Source organism: Lactuca virosa, chromosome 4, assembly GCF_052849685.1.
Source record: "Lactuca virosa cultivar CGN04683 chromosome 4, Lactuca_virosa_CGN04683_v6, whole genome shotgun sequence".
NCBI classification, from domain to species: domain Eukaryota; kingdom Viridiplantae; phylum Streptophyta; class Magnoliopsida; order Asterales; family Asteraceae; genus Lactuca; species Lactuca virosa.
The window spans coordinates 293845954-293870688 of NC_136429.1; the positions used below are offsets into that span (position 1 = coordinate 293845954).

Genomic DNA, 24735 nt, shown 5'->3' on the forward strand with positions numbered 1-24735 from the left:
GTTCAAATCCTTTTCTCTTCTTGTCATTGTGGTTTCAATAGTTACTTGTGGTTTCGATTATTCTTCTACTGGTCACGATTGACATTAAATTTCGTATCGACTTAAAGCGTCTAACAGGCTTTGAAATACTTCACCCGCTAAATCGAATGTCACGCTTAGCATATGGTTCGAATCATTGGGTTTGAACCTGAGGTTCGGGTGATAGGACCATCGAGCCATAATTTGGAAACTTATGGCAATGTTTTTGAATGGTTCAAACCGTCAGGCATGAGCCTAAGGTTCGAGCGATACAGACATTGAGCCATAATGGAGGATTATGGCGATGTTTGTAATTTACTCGAACCATTAGGTATGAACCTAAGGTTTGAGTAATAGGAACATCGAGCCATAATGTGTAGGATTATGGCGATGTTTGTAAGTTACTCGAACCGTCAGGTATGAACCTAAGGTCCGAGTAATAAGAACATCGAGCCATAATGTGAAGGATTATGGCGATGTTTGTAAGTTGCTCAAATCATTAGGTATGAACCTAATGTTCGAGTAATGGGAACATCGAGCCATAATGTGGAGGATTATGGCGATGTTTGTAAGTTGCTCGAACCATGAGGTTTGAACCTAAGGTTCAAGTAATGGGAACATCGAGGCATAATGTGGGGGATTATGGTGATGTTTGTAAGTTGCTCGAACCATTAGGTATGAGCTTAAGGTTCGAGTAATAGGAACATCGAGCCATAATGTGGAGGATTATGGCGATGTTTGTAAGTTGCTCGAATCATTAGGTATGAACCTAATGTTCGAGTAATGGGAACATCGAGCCATAATGTGGAGGATTATGGTGATGTTTGTAAGTTGCTCGAACCATTAGGTATGAGCCTAAGGTTCGAGTAATAGGAACATCGATCCATAATGTGGAGGATTATGGCGATGTTTGTAAGTTGCTCGAATAATTAGGTATGAACCTAATGTTCGAGTAATGGGAACATCAAGCCATAATGTGGAGGATTATGGAGATGTTTGTAAGTTGCTAGAACCATTAGGTACCTAAGGTTCAAGTAATAGGAACATTGAGCCATAATGTGGAGGATTATGGCGATGTTTGTAAGTTGCTCTAATAATTAGGTATGAACCTAATGTTTGAGTAATGGGAACATCGAGCCATAATGTGGAGGATTATGGCGATGTTTGTAAGTTGTTCGAATCATTAGGTATGAGCCTAAGATTCGAGTAATAGGAAAATCGAGCCATAATGTGGAGGATTATGGCGATGTTTGTAAGTTGCTCGAATCATTAGGTATGAACCTAATGTTTGAGTAATGGGAACATCGAGCCATAATGTGGAGGATTATGGCGATGTTTGTAAGTTGCTCCAACCATTAGGTATGAGCCTAAGGTTCGAGTAATGGGAACATCGAGCCATAATGTGGAGGATTATGGCGATGTTTGTAAGTTGCTCGAACCATGAGGTTTGAACATAAGGTTCGAGTAATAGCAACATCGAGCCATAATGAGGAGAATTATGGCGATGTTTGTTGTGCACTGGTCAAGTCCACCACAAAGAACGATAAGACTATTCGTCATGATTTACTAAAGTTTAGTAAATATGGTTATGCTTACAAGACTAAGTGTAATTCTGAATCATTGGAAAAGTTTCAATGTATAGCAGAACGAATAAGAAGAATCAAATTAGGCAGAAAGATAAAAGTCTCCCGAATCTGAAAGGAGAGTACTTTAGTATCATGTTTTATGATCATCTTAATGATTATGAAACCATATCAAAATTGATCCTCTAAGGACACCTTAGTACATTTATATGGCTAAGAAGAGGTATCGGGAATTGTTGAAATGGTTAGATCAAAAGGATGAGTCATACTTTGTTCCAAATTCAAGTCTTAAAGTCATACTCCAAGATTGTTCCTTGAGTGACATATCTTAAGTAGGTTTATAACACCTCATAAAATGTGGAGTAGAAATGGTTATTGCTCTTGCACATTTGTAATTGGTAGTTGTGATGTCTTGGATAAGACAAAGACCAATTGAGACAAATTATATGAAGTGTCATTCTTGATAAGAGCCCGCACTAACTCTTGAATATTTGTTTGTCAAGGAATGTTTCTTGACAAGAGAATCTCATATGTCAAGAGGTCAGTGGGAGTCTTAAAGATCTTGAAAAGTTTCAAGAACTAATCAAGAATAAACCTATTGTTTATCACTAGCACACGACTTGAGGTTTGTAACCTATCGTGTTGACATATTCTTGTTTCTGTGCCCATTCCAGTTAAAGTTGACTATGCATGTGAGTTCTATGAGTTCTCAATTGTTAGCATAAGGCAAAGCACCTTGATCAGTGAAAGTTCATTGATCAGTAAGGGTGATCTGCTCAAAGACACGGTAGGCCCTTGTGCTGCCAAGTGGCAAGAAATTAATATTGAACAAGTTCAATCCATATGAGTTTGAATTTGTCATAGACCTTGTCTTATGATAATGACAGATTCACATGGATAGGAACACATACACCACAAAATCTAAGTGACACAAGGTTTCTCTCCACTTCATGAAAATGATTGTGAGGAAACGCTTTCACTAAGAATATTTTAAGGAGATAGCAGTTGTGTTAATTGTGTTCTCAAATTCGATTATGATTACGACATCCCTCTTCATAGTTCGAATTGTGAGAAATGGAAAAATGTTTAAACATTTGGGACTTATTGTTGTAAGTTCTAAAATTGTTTAAACACACATATGAGCCTTCTAATGAAAAGGTGTATGAGCTTAAGGAGCTTAGATAAAGGCTTATCGAAGCATCTCGTGCCAGAAATCTGAACTTTGGTAAGGAAGTCAACAAGTATTGATTTCTAGAAGTCCAACTTATTTCTAGATACATATCAAGGCTAGTGGGAGCATAAGTGTTATGCTTGTAACTAAATGATTGTTATGCTAGTGGGAGCATGATTATTATGTGAAGTGTTGCAAGTTAGCAATACTAAATATAGGAAACAAAGGTTACAAATTTGCAAAGTTGCAAAATTTGAAAAAGTTGTTTCGCTGTAGTAAGGGAGAGGATACTTATACTTTATTCCGAATCTAAAAGTTTAGATTGAAGTATTAATCAAACTTAGTCATGAGTATATATGAATATCATGTTGAAATGATTCAACATTGAAAATTCTATATGGAAATATTATAGCAAGAGACTGGTCAAGTATCATGTCTTTATGTAAGACATTATGAATCGTATCCCATATGTTTCGGGTATAGGATCGATTGCATACGCTATAATATTAACATGTTCTAATTTTCCAAATACCTAGGGCATTGAGATGGAAAAGGGACATGAACTGGTTATGACTGAAAGTTATTAAACAACTGTTAAGGACAATCCAAGGTTCGCTAAGGATTGGTCACTTGTGGGCAGTTGGAAGTATAGTAATGGATGGACCATGTTGACATTATTATGAATAGATAGGATTCTATTTATAATGAATTGTCATATGGCATATATGGAAATGTTTACATAATGGGAGTTGGATATCAAGAATCTATGAGTAAGTTAGAAACTTTTATGCAAGAAGTATGTTCAAAGGAATGTGCTTTGAATATGAGATTTCATGTCTATGGAATTGTCTTGTAACAATTTCCAATGGAAAGTTTTGTAATTGGCAAAGTCTCTATGACTTGTGTACATAGTCGTTACAAAAGATACATTGCATGATAGTTTAGAATCTAACACATTCTTATAGTGACAAGAATTAGGTATTCTTACACTAAGTAATAAGGATTTGGAATTGTGAAATGAGCATCATTGAAATGTTTTCAACTGATCTATTTCACAAAGTAAGGACCATATATAAACATAGTGTGCATGCTTGGAGCATGGGATAACTATTGTTTTAATTTAAATATTAAGTTGATTAATCGAAACATTATACAATGAATAATGTGTAATCAATATGGTGATTAAATAAAAGGTATTTTATTTATATTCAAAAGTTTTGAGACCATATTGGATTCAATTATTCTTGTGTTTCACTTCACAGGTTTTGACTTCCCGAATAATAAAATTATTCAAAACCATCCACAGTCGCTCATACTTTGGAAGTAGGTATTGAGGTAAGACTGTCATGAATCCGTTTTTAGATTGTCTAAAGTGTCTAGACATAGCACAAGTTTGCTGCAATATTCATGAGTGCTCCTGTAATAAGATTTGAGTATTGGATTAAACCCACGCTCATCTGAATCACTTCATGGATTTTATCACGAGTGATTGTGAGACGATAATATCTTATATTCTTGAAACGGAGAGATATGAGTTGCAGTTTACAACTCGGTTGCACATTGATGATGTGAAAACGCACCAGTAACTTGGTGTTATAAAATGAATTATTGTGTGTGATTTGATGAGTAAATGGAGCAAGCATATGAGTTGAAGTTTATCCGTTCCTTTTACCCTAAGAGGGATAAAAGCGATATCTGTGGGCCCCTCGATGATTTAGTGATGACAACCCTAAGCGCTTGGCCAAGCCTGGACTGATTTGATTTGTTCAGTTAGTCGGTCGTCATAAATCGTAAATCGGGAAACAACACATGGACAGAGAGAATGATTATAATCCATATCTCATGTCCATATGATATCTAGAATGGAGGAATATATGATCCCTTATCTTATGGACGCGTTGCTGATAAGATCAGTGTTCAACAACGACTTTTAAGAGATACGATTGCTAGTCGGGTTTTGAATTCGTACCTGCAATTATAGTTATTAGACTTATCCAAGTGGAAGACTGTTGGATTAGGTGTCTAAGCCCATAACGTATAATTGGTATGTACTTGACCCGAGAGTAGCATGGTCCATTTCGGGTTGCCTTCACCGGAACAATTTGACAGGATGGACATTTGAGAAAGAGGTTATTTGTGATTTATTAATATATTATAAGTATAATACATTAATTGAGAAATCATATTATTTAATTAGTATTGATCAAGAATTAATTTGGAATTAATTTAGTGATCAAAAGAGACTAATTAAATTAACGGGGACTGATTATGTAAATCAGTGAGACATATGGTTTGGGCTAATGATCCATGATTAATTTGTAATGGGCTAAGCTTATGTGAAAGTCCATAAATTATTAGTCCAAATAAGTTATGGATCATAAGCCTAAGTGTAAGAATTAGGGTTACATATAACTCTTGGAATTCTACACTATATACGTAACCCACTAAAGCCAAAAATCGGACCAAGGGTGGATTATTTTAAGAGATGGATGATTTTGTGTGCTCCATGACCTCTCTCATTATTCTCTACTTGTTCATGGTGTCTGTGACTTGTTTGAGGCATCACACTTGGGATGCTAAGCTCTTGAAAGGCCAAATTCAACAAGCGACAACAAGAGGTAATCTTCTAACTTACTTTTATGATTCATATGTCAAATTGTATGCTAGTTGTAGGCTTCATGCTTTGGATAATTTTTGTTACATGTATAACTATAGAAAACTTAGATCCAAAGCTATTAGGGTTGTATGTGCACCATAGGAGTGCTATAGTACTTAAAACCCAACAGGAATATCATACATTTTCTTAGTCCTCACCGAAACGATGGTAAGGATGGATATAGACAAAATAACTCAACTACGAGTGCCTTAGTAACCTTGTGACTTTTCCTGATCCAAGTGCGAGTTCTGTACTTTCGGTAGTATAGGCCTCTACTACCTTTCACACTTACTCATACTTGTCCAAAAAACTGTCTCGCAGCTTCCAAGTCACTTCTAATACTAAACACGATGACTACTAAACATATGTATGTGTCCTATGAGCACATACAACAAATATTTACTAGACTCCACTAGGACTTTGCATCTTTACCGATGCCCTACCTTACGTATATATGCCTTATCAAGCATATATTAAACTTCATAGACTCTCTTTCTAATTTTCCTTTCCACTTCACCCTATTATTAGCCGAGGAACAACTTTTACTAATATTAAATAGTTATCCGACAAATACAATTGCATGCTGCTAAAATTGATAGCTTGTCGATTGAAAGATCCGACACTACAGCGGTTAGACTCAGACGAGAGCTACACAATAGCACCAAATCAAGCAATCTAAAACTATTTAATTTTGGGAGCATGCAACCTAACGTATTTGTCGAATAACCAATCCATATTAGTATAGGTTATAAGTAGAAAATAATAAGCAAATTCCTAGGCTATAAGTCATCTTAAGTATTAGGTAATTCTATTTAGTGATTCCTGAAAAGATCCTTAACCTAGATACTAGCATGCATTTCTAACACTTTTATATATCGACAATCATAACAATATGGATATTTTGGGAATCACTTTCATTTATGAGCTTTGGCTGACTTTACGCAACAAATTCTTCTCTTTTTGTATTATTCTTTTGTTTATAAAAAGATTTGTTAAGATATTCAGACCCTTGATTTGAGTCTGGAATCACACGAGTGTTCATCCAATTCTTTCAAACCATGGCTCTGATACCAACTTGAAACATCCTAATTTCCAACCCTAGATTTTCATTTTTATTCATTAAATATATCAGAGTATAATTACATTATGTGGAAACATGTTGCGAATACATATGTGTACAGTCGAACCTTGCCCTTTATATGGGTAAGCACGAAGCTTAGTTAGTTCCCCAAAATACCATATATCACAATACATATACAACGTATACACATAATGGCCTTCAACATATAGCTGGTCCGCCCTTGGCCTTCAACACGAAGCTTGTCCGCCCTTTTTTCCTTCAACATATAGTTGGTCCGCACTTTGGTCTTTATCATAATGCTAGCCCGCCTGAGTCAATTGGCCTTCAGCCCGAGGTTGGGCCGCCCTCAACTCCCCATATAATATATCAACACATATAAACAATTCAACAAGAAATAATATAATACTACACGAAACTAACTGAACTAGCCTAATGACATACTATAGGGTAACTATATCCTAACATGCAGATGCTATATATTGGAGCACATAATATAGTGAGAAAACTCATCTGGACAGCTATTCAAACGATTGGCAGTTATCTGGGCGATTCTATTGGCGATCCAATCTGGCTGGTAACGCGCCTAGCGAGTATTAACCTATAATACTATAACTTATTAATTCCTATGACAATTTGGTAATGGAAGTTAGATATTTCAGTAATCCCAAAGAATACTGAGAGTTCTATCAAATAAGGATCAGTCAGGCAGGACAACTAGGAGGCGAGACCATTTCGACATATAACTTTTATGAAATCCAACAACCAAGCCAACGTGACCACTCTAGACACCTCTCACGTAAGTAGATCAACCAATATTATAACTGGAATTACTGATAAATCTTATTTATACATTCATAACAACGACTATGAATATAAATATAAGTTACACTTAATGCATAGTAAGTGTAGCCTAACTTACAGAGAGTTTCTAGCGAACTTCGACTCGAGAGCTTATAATTCCCAAGCCCTCTGATGCTCCATATTTTCACTAAAGTGAAACTTTCTAAACTCCAGAAAAATACCCAAAAGTCAGACTAGAGAGAGAGAGATATATGAAAGAGTGAAAGTGTGAAGAATGAATGGGGTCTTAAGGGATATTTATAGGTTGAGTTTGGGAGCTGCACGCCTTAAAAATGGGAGGTTCACATCATGCAAATAAGAGGTGCCTGGGGTGCCACATGTCACTTTCCCGGTGGTCCATGTGTCGCCTTCTACAAGGTTGTGCACCGCGCAGCAAGTGCGTACGCGTGCGATTTTCTGATTTTTGTAAATTTAGTAACTTCTTCATTGGAGCTCCATTTTGTTGTTCTTTATATCGCGCAACTGTCTATGAGATCTACAACTTTCATTTAGACTCCATCGGCAAATTCTCACTTTATTTTAAAATTATATTTTTCATAGACTTAGACTGTTAAAGTCCGTATAAAAATCATAACTTTTTCGTAGGATATCCTTTCTCGACCATCTTTATATCGACGGGTAGGTATTGACGAGATCTTCAAATCTCGTTTAGATTGTTTTTCCTAACAATCAACCGATTTCTATTTCGGTTTCTGCTTTGCGCATTGTTGTGCTGAAACTTCAAAAAATCATAACTTCCTCTTACAAAGTCAAATATAGTTGTTCTCTATATGCATGCTCTCGGTTTTATATTTACTACAACTTTCGTTTAAATCACTTAGGTTAATAAGTTCTGATTAGTAATTTATGACACGCATAGCCATATCGGTTCAGTCGCGAAACTTCGAAGAAGAATAACTTCTTCATACGAAGTAGGATTCAGGCGTTCTATATATCTACGGAAATCGTATTGATGTTTCCTACATGTTTAAGACGATGAATTTGGCTAAAAAGTAATATATCTATGTTTCAGATTTTATAAACGACGGTTTAGATTGAATTCAATTGGAATGTGAAAATAGGGTGTTACACAGGATTAAACCAATCTGAGTGATTTTTCTCTGACCCACGCGGGCTCATGCTAAGGAAAAGTTTACCATCCCAGGCCCATGTACACTGAAAATAATACCCGGTCGGGCTCCCATAAATCGATTTTCAGTTACGCTTTTTTTTATGCCAAATTATATGACTTGGGGGACACTTTTTGAAAGGAGGGCTGATTCTGGAGAAAACGAAAATGAAGAGAAACATCTTGTAGCAAGGATTTATGCATTTATTTAGTCATTTTGATTTGTAATCACGGTTTGTAAGCAATTTTTAGTGTTTCATTTTAGCCATGATGTGTGGCTTAAACCCTACTTTATGACTTTAAGCGTTTTTTTACGTTTGGTTCATGTGATTTTTCACAAATGATTGTTGGTTTCTATTTTAGTTTAATAATGCATGTCTAATCATTTTTAATCAAGCTCATATATACACTTAACTTGAATCGGCCACCTAGGTTAGGTTATTTTGAGTGATTGTTAGTAGAATTTATGGAATACATAATTGCTTTGGGGATTTCACCAAGTAACAAATGATGTTTTTATAACTTTATATTTACATCCTAACATGTACTACACATTGAGAACTTTACGAACTCGTGAGAAAGGGGAAACATTTTCAGGAAACTTTTTTTCTTAATGCGATCTTTAGGTCATAATTCAAGAACTTGTTTGAGCTTGATTAGTTAGATTAGGTTTAGTTATAGAACTTGTTTTAACTAAATATTTTACAAGTATTTTGGTATTAGAACTTTTTAATGTCTGGTAACGACCTAAACTGTGAATCAAACAACCTACATTATCCGAGTTAGTGATCATACCAAGTGTAATAGACTTAAAATTGGATTCCTTCTCAATTGATGATTTTCATTCCCTTTTATTGCATGTTTATTGCATACAAAATTATTATTTTTATTGAAATTCAAAACCCTCAATTTTGATTGGACTTTGACATATTATCGTTTAACCTGAATCTCTATTGAGACAACCTTACTTACCGCTATCACAAGCCATTGTGAGAGTGTGAATGATCCATACCCCTTTCATTTGTTGGTTTCGACAACCAACACCAACTATACTTTGTGTACATGTATGTATGACCATTAAACTTTATCTTGTATTTAAAAAATATCGTTGTGTTACCGATATTAGTAGGTCACCAGCCACATGGCATCCTACATGACAAATAATATGAATTTTTCTGTTTATTATGTACACATTATATCATTAAACTTCTTTTGTATTATATTTTACCATTAAACTTTTTTGTACACAATTTACCATTAATCTTATATAATGTGTTTAAAAATACTATTTCAAAAAATACATATCATTGCATAAAAATAGGTTTCCACAACCCATTACGGCTCCTCGATATTGCGATGTTTGGGGAAGACGGCTCACATTTGGTTATGAAACTAAGCAAACCTTTTTAGGACTATGTCACATACCTTTCTCTTAATCATCCATTGATTCAAAAACACGTAAGGTATAAACTTGAGACCCCTAAGTGCTTACATATTGAGCCACTTTGGTGACAATTAATATTAGTACATACATATATTTTTACATAAATATAACAATATTTACAATAAATATATGTTTTTTCTTTTTTTTAGAAAAACGTTTCACGATGAATTGTAAAATAAAAGTTACAAAGTGTGACTAGACTATTTTTTTTTTTGGTTTAAGTATTAATACAATAAATTGACTAATGGAAAGTGTCCCCAACCCAACATTGCACAATAGGGTTTATCATTTCACAAGAAGTCCATTTCGCAAGCACTGTTCACACATATTTAAGAGGTAAATCGGTGTGATTTAATCATTACATGGTGTCAACATCTATTACTGGATAATTATTTATAAGTAAACTTTTGACCACTGCTATAAAAAACGACTAACAAATGTCGTTATTTATGTATTGAATAATTGTAAGGTAGTATTCGAGAAAGGAAAAAGACAATTTGTATGAGAAGATATGCGTCGATTGGGTAATTTAGGAAAACGTTAAAAGGGGGTCTGTACGCGATTTCTTAAATGACGAAATTACCCATGGTCTTTTTGTCCTTACGTGTTACTCTTGTATATGTGAACTCATTTTCAAAGTCTAATACAAAACGACAAAACCAACGCGTCTCAGTACTACGTCTTCTCCGACACATGCCAATCTCTCGCTGATTTAACCACGTGGACGGCCAAGATTTCAACCCAATTGATGACTATACTCTTAACTTGTGCCCGAAGTACCTCGCATTAACCATGGTTAACGGCCGCCACTCTTAAAATCCGTCTTCTTTTTTTCTTCCTTTTTTTGATTTTTAATCCTTATCTTTCATAATCATCTCTCTCCCTTCAAAAACAACGTCCGCCGTGTTACACCATCTCCGTCGTGACCTCCGGTCTTGATTCTACAAAGTTTTGTAATTACTTCTGCAGCTGGATATAATCGAGCTGTGTTTTTACTTTTTAGTCAGCCATAGGAAACAGGAAGAACTAAAGAAGACATTTGGTGATTAGGTAGATGAATTTACAATTGCAAGAGAACGAAAATAATCTACGAAGCTAGAGTTTGTATTTGTTGTTAGCTTTCGACTTTAACTTATGGTAGATTTTGAGAATTCTTCGGCAATGGCTGTTTCTGCAACTTCAGTTGAAGGAACTGAATGTTCATCCGGTGGTAACGAAACAGCACCTCCTCCTCCTGAGCTGCAACCGATAAAGAAGAAGAGAAATCTTCCTGGAATGCCAGGTACTTTGACGAATGTTTTTCAATAAACGTGTACTTTAGTTTTGTTTTTATAAAGTTATTGCGATTATATATAAAGTGATTTTGATTTTGATGATGTCGCAGATCCAGATGCAGAGGTGATCGCACTATCACCGACGACTCTACTAGCCACCAATCGGTTCGTATGCGAGATCTGCAACAAAGGATTCCAGCGAGACCAGAACCTTCAGCTTCATCGGAGAGGTCATAACTTGCCGTGGAAATTAAAACAGCGAGATGGCAAGGAAATCCGGAAACGCGTTTATGTTTGTCCGGAGAAAACCTGCATCCACCATGATCCGTCGAGAGCCCTCGGCGATCTCACCGGAATCAAAAAGCACTTCTCCAGGAAGCACGGCGAGAAAAAGTGGAAGTGCGAAAGGTGCTCGAAGAAGTACGCCGTTCAATCCGATTGGAAAGCGCATATGAAAACGTGTGGTACAAAGGAATACAGATGTGATTGTGGCACCTTATTTTCTAGGTTAAATTTCTTCATCAAAATTCTGTGAATTAATCCATGAGATCATCAATCTGATTGTGTTTTTGATAATGATTAGGAGGGATAGCTTCATCACGCATAGAGCTTTCTGTGATGCATTAGCTCAAGAGAGTGCGAGATCTCAATCTCAAACTCAAAGCCTTCCCATTACTAATTCTAATCATCATAATCATCTACAAGAAACTGAGAAAGTGGAGGCGGTTGTTCTTCCACCGTCGTGTAGCCCGCCGCCACCGCCGCATACTCCTTCCACCGGCGTACTCTCTCCTGTCCAATCCGTTCACAGCTCAGGTTTGTAATTGAACTTTTTCACAGCGCACTATTTTTCGCTTTCAAAATTGCGATTCGTCGTGTATCCACTGTCATGATTACGTTTGTTGTAACGCATTTGTCAAAGTACTACGTGCTTTTTAGTGTGTATGAGAGTGAGTGGGTCGTAGAAGTAGAACTCCATTAATAAAGAGCTCGACGATCGAAGAATTAAAAAGCTAGGTAATTAAAAAGAGAGATTTTGTATGAAAAAGGACGCCATGATTGTTCCTGCTTTTCCTTTTGCTTGTAATAGCAAAAGTTCATACTCATAGCTTTTTTAGATTCTGAGTACTTAAATCATAAACAATTACCATCACCTTTTTATAAATTTGTTTTACTTTTTGTTATATAATTTCTTCTTTATGTTGCAGAGTTGCCGGAAAAATCCACGGTGATACTAGAGCACCAGAAGGGGGCGGGGGCGGGGGCGATATTGGAGGTGGATGCGGCGGCGGAGACATGCCTCCCAACAACCGCAACGACCACCGCTAGTGGTGGCTCAACCTCTAGTGGAAACAACAATAATGCGAGTAACAACAATACAGGCGTATTTGCAAGTATTTTTGCATCATCCTCCGTCTTGCCGCCGTCTCAATCATCTCCGGCAACTTACTCTAATCTGATGTGTGGTGTCGCCGGAGCTGACAGGAACACCACGGTGGAACCAATGTCTCTCTCTTTATCCTCCTCTTTGTACCGTTCCACCACCGCCGCCCCCTCCTTATTCCCGCCACCTGAACAAACCCTCCACCAACACCACCGTCAATACGTTCAAACTCAGCAACCAGCTCTCTCCGCCACCGCTCTACTTCAAAAAGCTGCTCAAATGGGCGCAACGTCGTCAAACACCTCATTCCTCCATGCATTAGGATTAGCACCACCGTCGTCTTCCTCCACCGACCGCTACCAAGAAGCTAGCGTTAGTCAATGGAGTAATATCCAAAGCAAACAAGAGAGAAACGACAACCTAATGGGTCCGCCGCCACCGACCACCCTGGATTTTCTTGGGTTGGGGATGGGTGGTGGCGGCTCCTCCGGTGGGTACTCGGCATTTTTAAGTTCAATCGGAGGAAGCAGTCTTAATGTTAATTCAGCCGCCGGTGTTCCCTTTAGGGGAGTTACCTCCGTCCAAAATGATGATTGGGATGACTCCGGCGACAAGAAGCCGGCGCTTCATTAGCTTTCTCTCTCAGTTTTTTAATGGTGAAAGAGAGAGGTGAGATGATGAGCGTCAGTGGCTTTGTACCTATTATTATAGTAAGCACGTGACATTAAAATATACGTCTATGTTTTTATGATTTTTAGTTATTACTATTATTAATTATTAATATTAAAATTAAATATTTGGAGTAGAAAGTAGAACCAACCAAAGATAAGAAGATATTTTATTTAGGAATTTGAGAGTTGATAGATATTGCCAGTTAACCGAACTAAGAAAGAAGAATATTAAGTAAGTGACAATGAGGGAAACTATGACAATGACTTAAGACAAGTTGTTGGATTTTAGTTAACGATGTGAAGTGAATTGAACTAGAAGTCATATTTGATAATTATGTTTTATCTTTTATGGCGTACATCAGATATAGGATTTAGGGAAATTATGTCGATCACTTGTATGTATTTTGGATGAATATGATGGCAAAGTAGTGAAATGGAATGTTTGTTGTCACATGTTGTCAAAGTTTTAATAGGCTTTTATATATCAATTCTCATGTATGTAAAGAGTACAAGACATATATGTAAAGAGTACAAGACATAGTTCAGGTGTTTAAAGTAATTATTGTGTTATTGTATAGTTCAGGTGTTTAAAGTAATTATTGTGTTATTGTATGCATAAATGTGGACCAATCAAAATTTAAAAAATAAATAAATAATCAAACAAATAAATAAGGGTAATTTAGTAATTTGATAAATAATTTCTACAAATACACTCCTATAATTATGGTAAATACTTTGACCTACCTTTATCCTTTTTTAAAACAATAAACAAAACTGTATTATATCCCATTGGTAACCCTAGCTCCAAAACAGAAGATCGCCGCCACCATCATTTGTTGTTGCCGCCGAATTAGGGAGATTGGTGGGTCGATGGTGATTGATTAACCACAAGGGTGAGGGGATCCATCGACACCAGCGACCCTTTGTGGGGTTGCCCTTCATCGTCTTCTTCATAGATCGGGAGAGGGAAGAATCGAGCGATCAAGCATCGAACAGAGGTGGTATTGGTGGTGGTAATCGATCGATCTCTTCTTGAAGGACAAGAAATCATCCCCAATTTTCAAATTGTACTTCCAAAACCCTATAATTTGATTTGATCTGTTTCTACGGAGTTTGTTCATTCTTGTAAACTTCGCCACCGATCAATGTACATTAAGGAACTCTAAGCCGGAAAGATTTGTTCATCTATTCGCATGATAAATACTTGACAAAAAATTTAGGTAAATTTCATTTTTCTTTCTTGTACATGTAATTCCTCATTATTTTTCAGACCTGATTATAATTTTGTTCGATTTGAATGACATTGTAATTACATGATTCAAGTTCGGTATTGATGTGATATTGATTTCGTCATCACCGCTAATTTGTTGTTCTTGGTCGTAATAATTCTCTTCAAATCTTCTGTGTATTACTCATTTTGTCTTGGTGTGTGTTAGTTGGGATGAAAAGTTCCTCATTAACAATCGTTGTTGGGAAATTGATTTTATTTGGGACTAATATACATATCAGAATGAGCAGTTTTTTGGCTGCATTTTATGAATTGATTCATATTTCAATTTATGTTTTTTTTTTCTTTCTGATTTAACACTTCATTTATGTGGACAGTGCAGGATCTTGACAAGGTTGAATTCTGAAAAGGTATCAAGTATGTTTATGTAGATGATTCAATGGATGATATTGATGAGATTTCAATTTTATTCGAATGGAATCACGAATTCCAATTCTGTTGGAATGGAATCACGAATTCCAATTCTGTTGGAATCACAGAAGTTGATGCTTGAAGAACGGACCACAAAATTGAAACGAACCACATTATTCTTTTAGAATGTATTAGTCGTTATTAGATTTTGATGTTTTCTTTCCCGTTTTGAAAGTTTTTTTAGTTTTATTCTTTAACAATAAATGTAATTATTAACAATTATTACCCGTATTCTATAAGAAATAATGTATTTTTTGTTTTTATTCTTCAATTGATTGTTCAAGAATTTGTTATTCTACAAGAAGTTTTTAAATTCATGATCAAGAAATAGGTTCAAGAATATTTTTATTTTTGAATATACTCATAAATATATTATGTCAGAATGTCCGAATTAAAGGAATTATAATTCATAAAATCGGATTTTTAAAACTAATAGAATTTATGATCCCTTAAAAAATGCAATTTTCCTTTATTAAATCTATATTAATTGACTAAATTACCCTTGTAATTAATTAAGATGATATTTTTCAATTATATTTAATTCAATTATATATATATTAATCATTTTCTTAAAATAAGTAAATTTGATTGGCCCACATTTATGTATACAATAACACAATAACTACTTTGAATAGAATAATCTAAGCCAAAAGTACAATACATGAACTCCAACTCTCAAGAAAATTTAAGGAAAATAACTTACCAAAAAAATAATACTAAGGATAATTATCTATTTATTTTATCATATACTTAAACAACTTTTTTTATTTATTATTAACCAACAAACTTGTTAGGCTATAGGAAGTGGGGAAGACAAGGTTTAGTTTCTTCTCTTTGGGAGAAAATTACATATATATGAATATGTAAGGAGTATAAATCAATGTAAGATGATCATGTATTATAGAACATTGTATATGCATTTACTCTTTTTATCTTAAAATTATTTTACTTGTAAAATAAATGAAATATTGCATATTGTGACAAATAATAGATGGCATATATTGCCACAAAGCACATTGTGGTTATTGAATGTATTCATAGCACATGAAATAAAAGAAAAATTAGTATCTAAATAAGCAAATCCTCAAATGGATAAATGGTTTTCGGTGTTATTAGATAATTCATAATCGATCATAGTTGATTTATAAGAATAGAAATCTATTGAAAGTCATTATGTTTTAACTAATTAACGTTTTGGTTATTATTTTCTTTTAGTCACTTAAGTCCTAAAATTCAACAATTATATTCATTTTGACCATTTTTATACGGTAAACAAGCCATCAATCTTTCAAAATTTATATATTTTGTCTATATTTTAAATTTTATGATAAATTTGATCAAAATTTTATATTTTTGGCCCAAACTTCAAAATTTTGCTACGAAATCACCCTAAATTTAGTTTTTTTTTTCTTTTTTTTTTTTCATTACAATTTTTTCTGAAGTTAGAGTGTATTGTGTAGACAAAATTGCAAAAATGTCCCTGTGGTATGTATTTTTTTGGTGTTTTAGTCTAAATCGTGACTTTTTTTGCTTCGCGGTTCTTTTGAGCTAGTTTTTTTTGTGTTTTTGGTCCATCTGAATAGTGAAATGACTGTAATACCCTTGAGCTATTTATTTTTCATTTTTCTTTCATTTCTTCTTAAATTTAATACTAATTTATTTATTTTAGTAATTAAAAAAATAAAAAGGGCCCACCTTTTTTCTCTCTCTCTCTCTCTCTCTCTCTAAAAAGAACACACAGTTGAAATCGGTTTTGTAACTCAAGAACTCAAGACCAAAAGCATCAGATGCACACCTATATTTCGTTTTTTGAAATCGATTTTGTATCATTTATGAAACCGATTTTGTATTTCATTTGTTGGGTTTCTGGAACTTGATTTCAAAAATTAAAATATACACGCACAAACAAATTAGTTTTGGGGGATGAACTCGTATGCACAAATCAATTTCCAGAATCGATTTTTTTTTTGTCTTTTTTTTTGTTTCAAAAATGATTTGAAGAACAAATAATTCATACTCGATATTGTTCCACCTGTTACTTGTGATTTCATCGCCCTTGAACCAATCACCACCGTCAGCTGCACTCTGTGATTCCCCCCACCCACTGTTGCTGGCAATCCGTAGCCACCACTAAACGCCTTCGTTATCCATTTCCACTAGCATGTAACAGATCCGCAACATTAGGAGGAGCAACTGTAGCGACCTCACTGCCAGAAAGCATCTGTATCACCAGGTGGGGGAACACAAAGATGGAGGGATAATCGACAAGACAGCACCCATCTCCATCGTTTTTTCCTCACGATTCAGGTTTCAGAACACTACTCAAATATATGTTTCCTTGAAGATGATGAAAGATCAAATATATGTTTGGGGCTTTTCCCAATTGATTTCATAATGTTTGGTCCTCTACACACATAAATCTTACATGAATTACCGATTTCTAAAACTAAAAAAATCATATACAGATTTCTAAGTCAAATAGAGATTTCTAAAACTAAAAAAAATCATATAAAAATGGGTTTTCTGTCATGAGTCGCCGGAATCAACTCATGTTAGTTGGGTTTTCCGTCATCCATCACCGATTTTCATACAAACCAAAATTGGATTGCACCTGAAACTGTAATCAAACCCAAACTAAAATTAGAATCGATAAATTTAGCCACCATTAACTTTGAAGCTTCTGATAATATCCTAGTTGGTCTCCTTATTTCTTGAATCTCATAACTATCGACTTCAAACTCACCATTTTCGATCTTGATTATGAACCGTAAAATCAACGACCAATTTTGAAAAGTTTCGCATCATAACGGTGGAATTAGGGTCGTTATGTTGAAAAAAATATAAAAAATCATGGGATAAGGTGGAGATCAAAAGAAGAGGGAAGGTTCGTCTGTTTGTGGGCGATGAAGAGATAGCTCGGGATTATATATATATATATATATATATATATATATATAGGTAGATGTGGGCCAAATTAATTAACTATTTTCTTTTCCTTTAAATTAAAATGAAAAAACATAAAAGTATATTAGAAAGGGTATTTTAGTTTTTTCAGTTTTTCGAGGGACCAAAATCACAAGCAAACATGCTCAAAAGGACCACGAAGCCAAAAAAATCGGTGTTTGGACTAAAACCCCAAAAAAATGCATACCACAGGGACCATTTTTGCAATTTTGTCTATTGTATATATGAAGTTATAAATTATCTTATACTAAATCCCTTATAAATTGTGTTTTGGAAATTTTTGAATATGTATTTTTTTGTATATATATATATATATATATATATATATATATATATATATATATATATATATATATATATATATATATATAAAACACCTTCTTTTCTCTATATAGTTTTAAAAAAAATGTATGCGAGATACCTATTTATAAAAACATTTTTTTTAAATGCCTATTTAAAAAGATGTCGTTATGTGCAAATGCATTAAATACATTTATGTAAAATACATTATTATTATTATTGTTATTATTATTATTATTATTATTATTATATATATATATATATATATATATATATATATATATATATATATATAGTGCGGAACAAATTAACAAGTAGTTTCAGATATTTTTTGATGATAAAAATCATACATTATTTTATAAAACTGTTTTCTATCTTTGCTTATAAACTTATGATTATTGATTAGAACTTGTAAAGCTTTTAATTGATTACAATAATAATGACGATTAGCTTGTATCTTTGAATCAGACATGATGAATAATAAAAGAACAAAAGTTATTTAAATATTTCAAGCATGAATTTGATTAACTTGATTATTATTAAATGCGAGTATTATTTTAACAAAAATTTCAAATTTTGTAGAATTAATAGTTAGAATAACTCGAAATGAGATTGCCATAGAGATAATACAACAATTGAATAAAATTCTTTATATATTACCTTCTTTTAAATTACAATCAGAGCATCCGTCTGGAGCAAGTATGATTTGAAAATCTAAAGATTTTGAACATCTAGAAGTAGATAGGAGAACACTTTTCTTAGACATGAACTAAACATTTGAGAGAAATTAAATGAGAGAAATTTTTAGAGAACCCAGAGATGATTCTAATTAAAACATATCTCCTTAATATATAGGAGTCTTGGAGTCTTGAAATATCTTGAAACGGGAAACCGAAGGATTACCGGATCAATCTTGAGAATTATTGAATCAACTTGCATTTGTCGGAGTGTAGATGTGGCAGACAAAACTCTAAAGCTTTTGACAAATTGGCATCATATTTTGTCATTTTTTGATAATGGAAAATCTTCTTTTGCGATAATGGAGCATCTTCTTTCATCTTTGTAAAAGTTGTTTGTTTTCGTGTAATAATTTAGCATCTTATCTCTGCAGAAGATTTGATAATATTTTTGATAATTGATGTACTCACACAGTGTATAAATTTGATAACAGTTGAATAAATACTAACACAATTTGATAACACGTCAATTTGATAACACGTACTACCCCCCATTGAATAACAAACACTTTTGCAAAATACCTAAAAAGGTATGACACCAAGGGTGGAGGGTGAAATACGAAATGAAAGAATACCTTACATTGAAGGTATAACACCAAAATTAAAAATTTAATTAATCTGCAAATGGATCATCAAAAGGATCTTGAGCATCTTGAAAATTATTTTTGACAGATGTGGGAGAATTTTCTGAAGTAGTTGGAGAATTGCGAATTTCTTGAAGTAATTGTTGTAGATCTTCAGGGGAAGAATTTGCAGCGGCACGAATTTTGCTAATAAGATTAGCATCTGGAGAAGATAGACTCTTGATAAGATTCGCTTCAATTTCTGGCTTTTGATTATACATTGATTGATAATGATTGAAAACAGCCTGCTCGTTTGCTTGAGAAATTGTGACTTTATCCCACCATTTTAGACGAAATTGTCTATTAAGCCAAGGGGGATTTAAGTCTGTTGCTTCTTGATAAGAGAATGTCCAGGACATGATCCATGGAACTTTGAATAACATGGTGAACTGTAACAAATATTCAAATTCTGGGATTTGTTGAATAAATAGTTCTTTGAATTTAGAAAATCCTTTGAGAATTTCAGTGGGTAAACAAATAGGAACAAGTCCCATATAACGATACCAATTGACAAACCATCTGGGGTATTCACAGTTGAAATTTTTATCAAAGAAAATGAACCATGAATGAGAATAGTTTCGAAGAAAAAATGCTTTAGTCCAAGCTTCTTGGTAATCATAATATGAATATCTTGGATAAGCAGGGAATTGATAAAGGGGTTTTTCTAAGGAAAGATTGGATGACCAATTTTCTGGAGAAATGATTTTAAGAATTCGGGCTTTGCTAAAATCGATAGATCCTTCCTTATTATTAGAACGGTGATCAATCTGAACAGATCCAGATTCTTGTAGAATGGTTTGATAATATTCTCGAGATTTGTAAGAGTTTTCATGAAAGGTTTTTCCTCGACCAAAGAGGTGTTCAGTAAGAACATGAAAACCTTGATTAAGCTTAAGAATTTGAGAATCTTCAAGTATTTGGATTTTCAAGAGATTTGGATTGAGAACATAAGGGGCTTTATTTGTAGGTTTAGGATTTGTTGAAATTTGTGTTTCAGAAGGAATAGGTTTTGAAAAAGGGCTAATTGATTGAACTGGAGAAATGTTTGGAGTAGCTAGTTTTGATTGTAGCATGTTTGAATAAATTGAGAATTTTTTGCAATTAGAGTTAATGGGGAAAAACGATTTTGACTTGAGAAAGGAACAAGCTTTTGATTAACTGGTTTCTTGTCTTCAATCTTGGAGGAAGACGATGAACTCATTTTCCCTGCAAAAATTCACGAGAAAGAAAATCTGGTAATGAATTGCTTTCTCCTTTTATAAATTCAATATCGAAATCAAAATTGCCCAACAATGCTTGCCATCTAGCAAAAATTTGTTTAGAAATAATATTTTTAACATCTTTTTCTAAAATTGATTTTGCAGATTGACAATCAATTCTTAATAAAAAAAATTTCATAAATAAATCATCTTCAAATTTAGTAATACATAAAACAATACTTAAAATCTCCTTTTTAACAGTTGAATAATTCTTTTGAGTATTATTCCAAGCACCTGAATAAAAACGAACCAATTGTTCATCAGAAGAATTTGATAATTTTTGTTTTAAAATACCTCCAAATCCAATATCACTAGCATCAGTTTCGACTATGATATTAGCATGAGGATGTGGTAAATTTAAACAAGGTAAAGAAGGAATTTTTTGTTTTATAAGTTTAACAATATTAGTATGTTCTTGAGTCCAAGGTTCTGGATTGTTTTTTAATCTATTATAAAGAGGTTTGCAAAGAGTTCCTAAATCTTTGAAAAAATCATGAATATAATTTAAACATCCTAGAAACCGTTGAAGTTGTTTTTTATCTATAATTTCATCAGGAAATTTATTAGAAAATTCTAAACTTCTTATAATAGGTTTAATAGTATTATTAACAATGTTATGTCCTAAAAATCTAATTTCATTTTGAAATAAATGCATTTTCTTAGCTGAAACAGCTAAGCCATTTTTATAAATTAAATCATAAAACTGATTTAAATGTTTGAAATGTTGATCAATAGATTTTGAAAAAATAAGAACATCATCAATATAAACAATTGAAAAACTATTTATAGGAATGATAATATCATTCATACCGTTTTGAAATTCAGAAGGAGCATTCTTTAAACCAAAGGGCATAACGTTCCACTCATAATGTCCAAAAGGAACATTAAAACCTGTTTTGTATTTATCTTCTTCATGAATTTGAATTTGCCAAAAACCAGATTTCATATCGAATTTTGAAAATATTTTTGAATCATAAAGTTTTTTCAATAAATCTCTTTTATTAGGAATAGGATATCTAATCCAATCTAAAACTTTATTTAAAGGTTTATAATTGATAACTAATCTTGGTGATCCTCTTTCTAATTCAGCAGCATTCATAACATAGAAAGCTGAACAAGACCAAGGAGATTTAGAAGGTCTAATTAATTTTTTGTCCAATAAATCTTGAATTTCTTTTTTACAATGAGCTTCTAATTCATTATTCATATGAATAGCTCTTGATTTTGAAGGAATATCTTTTTCATTAAAAGTTTTAATATAAGGTAATTTGACAATATGTTGTTTTCTGTTCCAAAAGACGTTTGGAATATTTGAGCAAACATTATTTTCAAACTTTTGTTTTAAAGCTATAATTTTGTCTTGAATATACTTATCTTGTAATTGATTATGTATACGAAAATCATTAATTTCATTGATAAGGTAATTTGCTTGTTTTGTTTTATAATTAAGAATATTAATAGTTGAATAAGACGGAGGTTCACAAAATTTAAACATAATTTCTTTTCCAAAAACTTTAGTAATAATTCCATCATCTTGAACCATAAAAGGATATAATTTAGTAATAAAAGGTGTTCCTAAAATTAAAGGAGAAGTAAGATTTTTTACTAAAATTAAATGAGTTTTATAACAATAATCTTGATTGTTACAAATATGAACATCGGAAACTTTATAATTTATTTTTAAACTGGTTCCTTCAGCTCCAGTAAGCCTAGAAGAAGTTTTTTCATAAAATTGAGTGGGAAATATACCTTCTTGTATACAGTTCATATCAGCACCACTATCAATTAGAGCAGTAATATCCATTTTAAAATTATCCTTTACTAAAGTTATTTGAGTATTCCATTTTTGAGAAATTTGATCGTTTATAATTCTTTCGATAACCTTTTCATCTTTATTATCATTATTTTGTGAATTAATAATATTTTTTCCCTTTTCAAGAGTTATAATTTTGCCTTTAATTTCTTTTATGTCTTGTTTAACTGATTTTAATTCTTCTTGAAGTTCTTGCATGGAAATGGGTTTTGTTTCAGAAAATCTTTCATATATGTCTTTTAAATTAAAAAATTTTGTATTATCTGAAACAAAATTTTCATTCTTATTAAGCATTTGTTTTATTAACAATTCTTGGATATTTTTATCTTTAATGAAATCTAAATTTTTTAAAAGATCTTTGTCATTGTTTGTAAGGACATTAATTGAATAATTACAATTACATTTTCCAACACATTCGCATGTATCAGAATCTTCCGAACTTGAACTATTTTGCTCTAAAATGTTTAAATCATTTTCTTGAAAATCGGAAAAACTAGAATCAGAATCGGAATCAGAATTTAACATAATTTTTCTAATTTGTTCTTTTAATTCTTCCGAAATATTTAATTCATTAATTTTTGTTTTTGCATAACAATTATTAGCATTATGACCATTACGACCACATTTATGGCAAATAATAATGTCTTTTGATTTTCTTTTAGATTTTTTATTAGATTGTTTATAAGGGTTTTTTGATGTTGAAAATTTATTTTTCTTATAATTCTTATAATTTTCCGATTTATTATATTTCTTTTTCTTGAAATATTTTGAAGATTTTTTATTATATTTTTTGGTTTTTGAAGTAGACGGATCTGTTAATGGTTGATAACCATATTGTTGACAAAAATTTCCTAATTCATTTTTACTATTAATTCTATCCTTTTTAAGTTTTTCTTTAAATCTAAGGTCAGCACAAATAGCTAATCCTTCTTTATTAATATAATTAATTAAATCTCCATAAGTTAGGTTTTGATAAGGAATTGTATTATTAAAATTTTCTCTTAATTTTTGTCTAATTCTTTCGGCAAAAAGCTTTGGAAGTCCAACAATAAAACGTTCTTTCCAATAAGATTCTTTACAATCAGGTCTTGAAAAAACTTTAACGAGATAATTATCTTTGTACCATCTGAAATCAGTTAATTTTCTACAATGTAAGTTCATTAGAATTTCAGAAGTTCTTTCTTGAAAAGTAGTAGGATCTCCTACAAAGTTTTTGATTATAGCAAAAATTAAAGTATTAACCATATCATCCTCTTGAGTTTGAATAGGTAAATTATTTTCTTGTTTTATAACGGTTTTCTTGGCAGTCATAATAAAATTCTTTTCTTCTGGTGTAATATAGAAATCCCACCAACCTTTAAGAGTACCAGTAAACCCAGAAATAATAATATTAACAATTTGAAGTTGAGTATTATTGTGAGACTTGTAAGCATTAGCTGCCATGGTCATTTCTTGAACAATATTAAGAATTTGATGTTCAGAGTTACCATCGATATTCCATTCGTAAACAGAGGTACCATCGTAAGCTGAACAATCATATTGAAAAGCTCTTTCTTCAATTTGAACATCAGGAAGAGAAGGTCTATTCCAGTAATTTTTAATAGTTGGTTTTGGATTATTACCAAAAGAATTAATCTTATTTAATCTTGAAAAATCATTTGTAAGCTGATTTATATCATCATTATCATTTATGAATTGTTGAGTAAGATTATCTAAATTTAATTCACTTTCATTATTACTTTCGTCAGATTCGTCAAAAGAGTCATTATTTGTTTTTAACATATTTATAGATACGTTTTTTGAAATACGAAAATTAGTAAGTCTTTTTTCTAATTCATCAATTAAATCTTTATTTCCAAGATTAAAATTTCCATTTATTTGATGAGGAATAAAGCTGACATTACTAGAGCTTGCTATATTATTATAAAATTTTTTTGTTTCAATTTTATTTTCTTTTGATAACTGTAAATTTATAGTATTTTCTTCAATCCTATTTAGTTGATCTGAAATAGTTAAAAGAGTTTCATTCGAATAATTATTGATAAATAATATTTTGAAAACATTTTTCATTTGTTATCTGACTTGGAAC

At 32.6% G+C, this 24735-nt stretch overlaps 1 protein-coding gene and 1 long non-coding RNA gene across 2 annotated transcripts; one reads left to right on the plus strand and one right to left on the minus strand.

Moving 5' to 3' along the window:
* The first annotated feature begins 10714 nt into the window (after nucleotides 1–10714).
* LOC145108399 (zinc finger protein GAI-ASSOCIATED FACTOR 1-like) lies at nucleotides 10715–13702 on the plus strand. Its single transcript, XM_079045421.1, has 4 exons — nucleotides 10715–11204; nucleotides 11307–11703; nucleotides 11780–12012; nucleotides 12405–13702. The coding sequence occupies exons 1-4, from the start codon at nucleotides 11057–11059 to the stop codon at nucleotides 13211–13213; spliced, it is 1587 nt and encodes a 528-aa protein (XP_078901547.1). The 5' UTR covers nucleotides 10715–11056; the 3' UTR covers nucleotides 13214–13702.
* Nucleotides 13703–17252: 3550 nt separating this feature from the next.
* On the minus strand, nucleotides 17253–17855 carry LOC145168869 (uncharacterized). The gene is made up of 2 exons (XR_013742140.1): nucleotides 17694–17855; nucleotides 17253–17567 (listed from the first exon to the last, which is right to left on the minus strand). It is a non-coding gene; the product is annotated as an uncharacterized LOC145168869 (long non-coding RNA).
* Between the last annotated feature and the right edge of the window lie 6880 nt (nucleotides 17856–24735).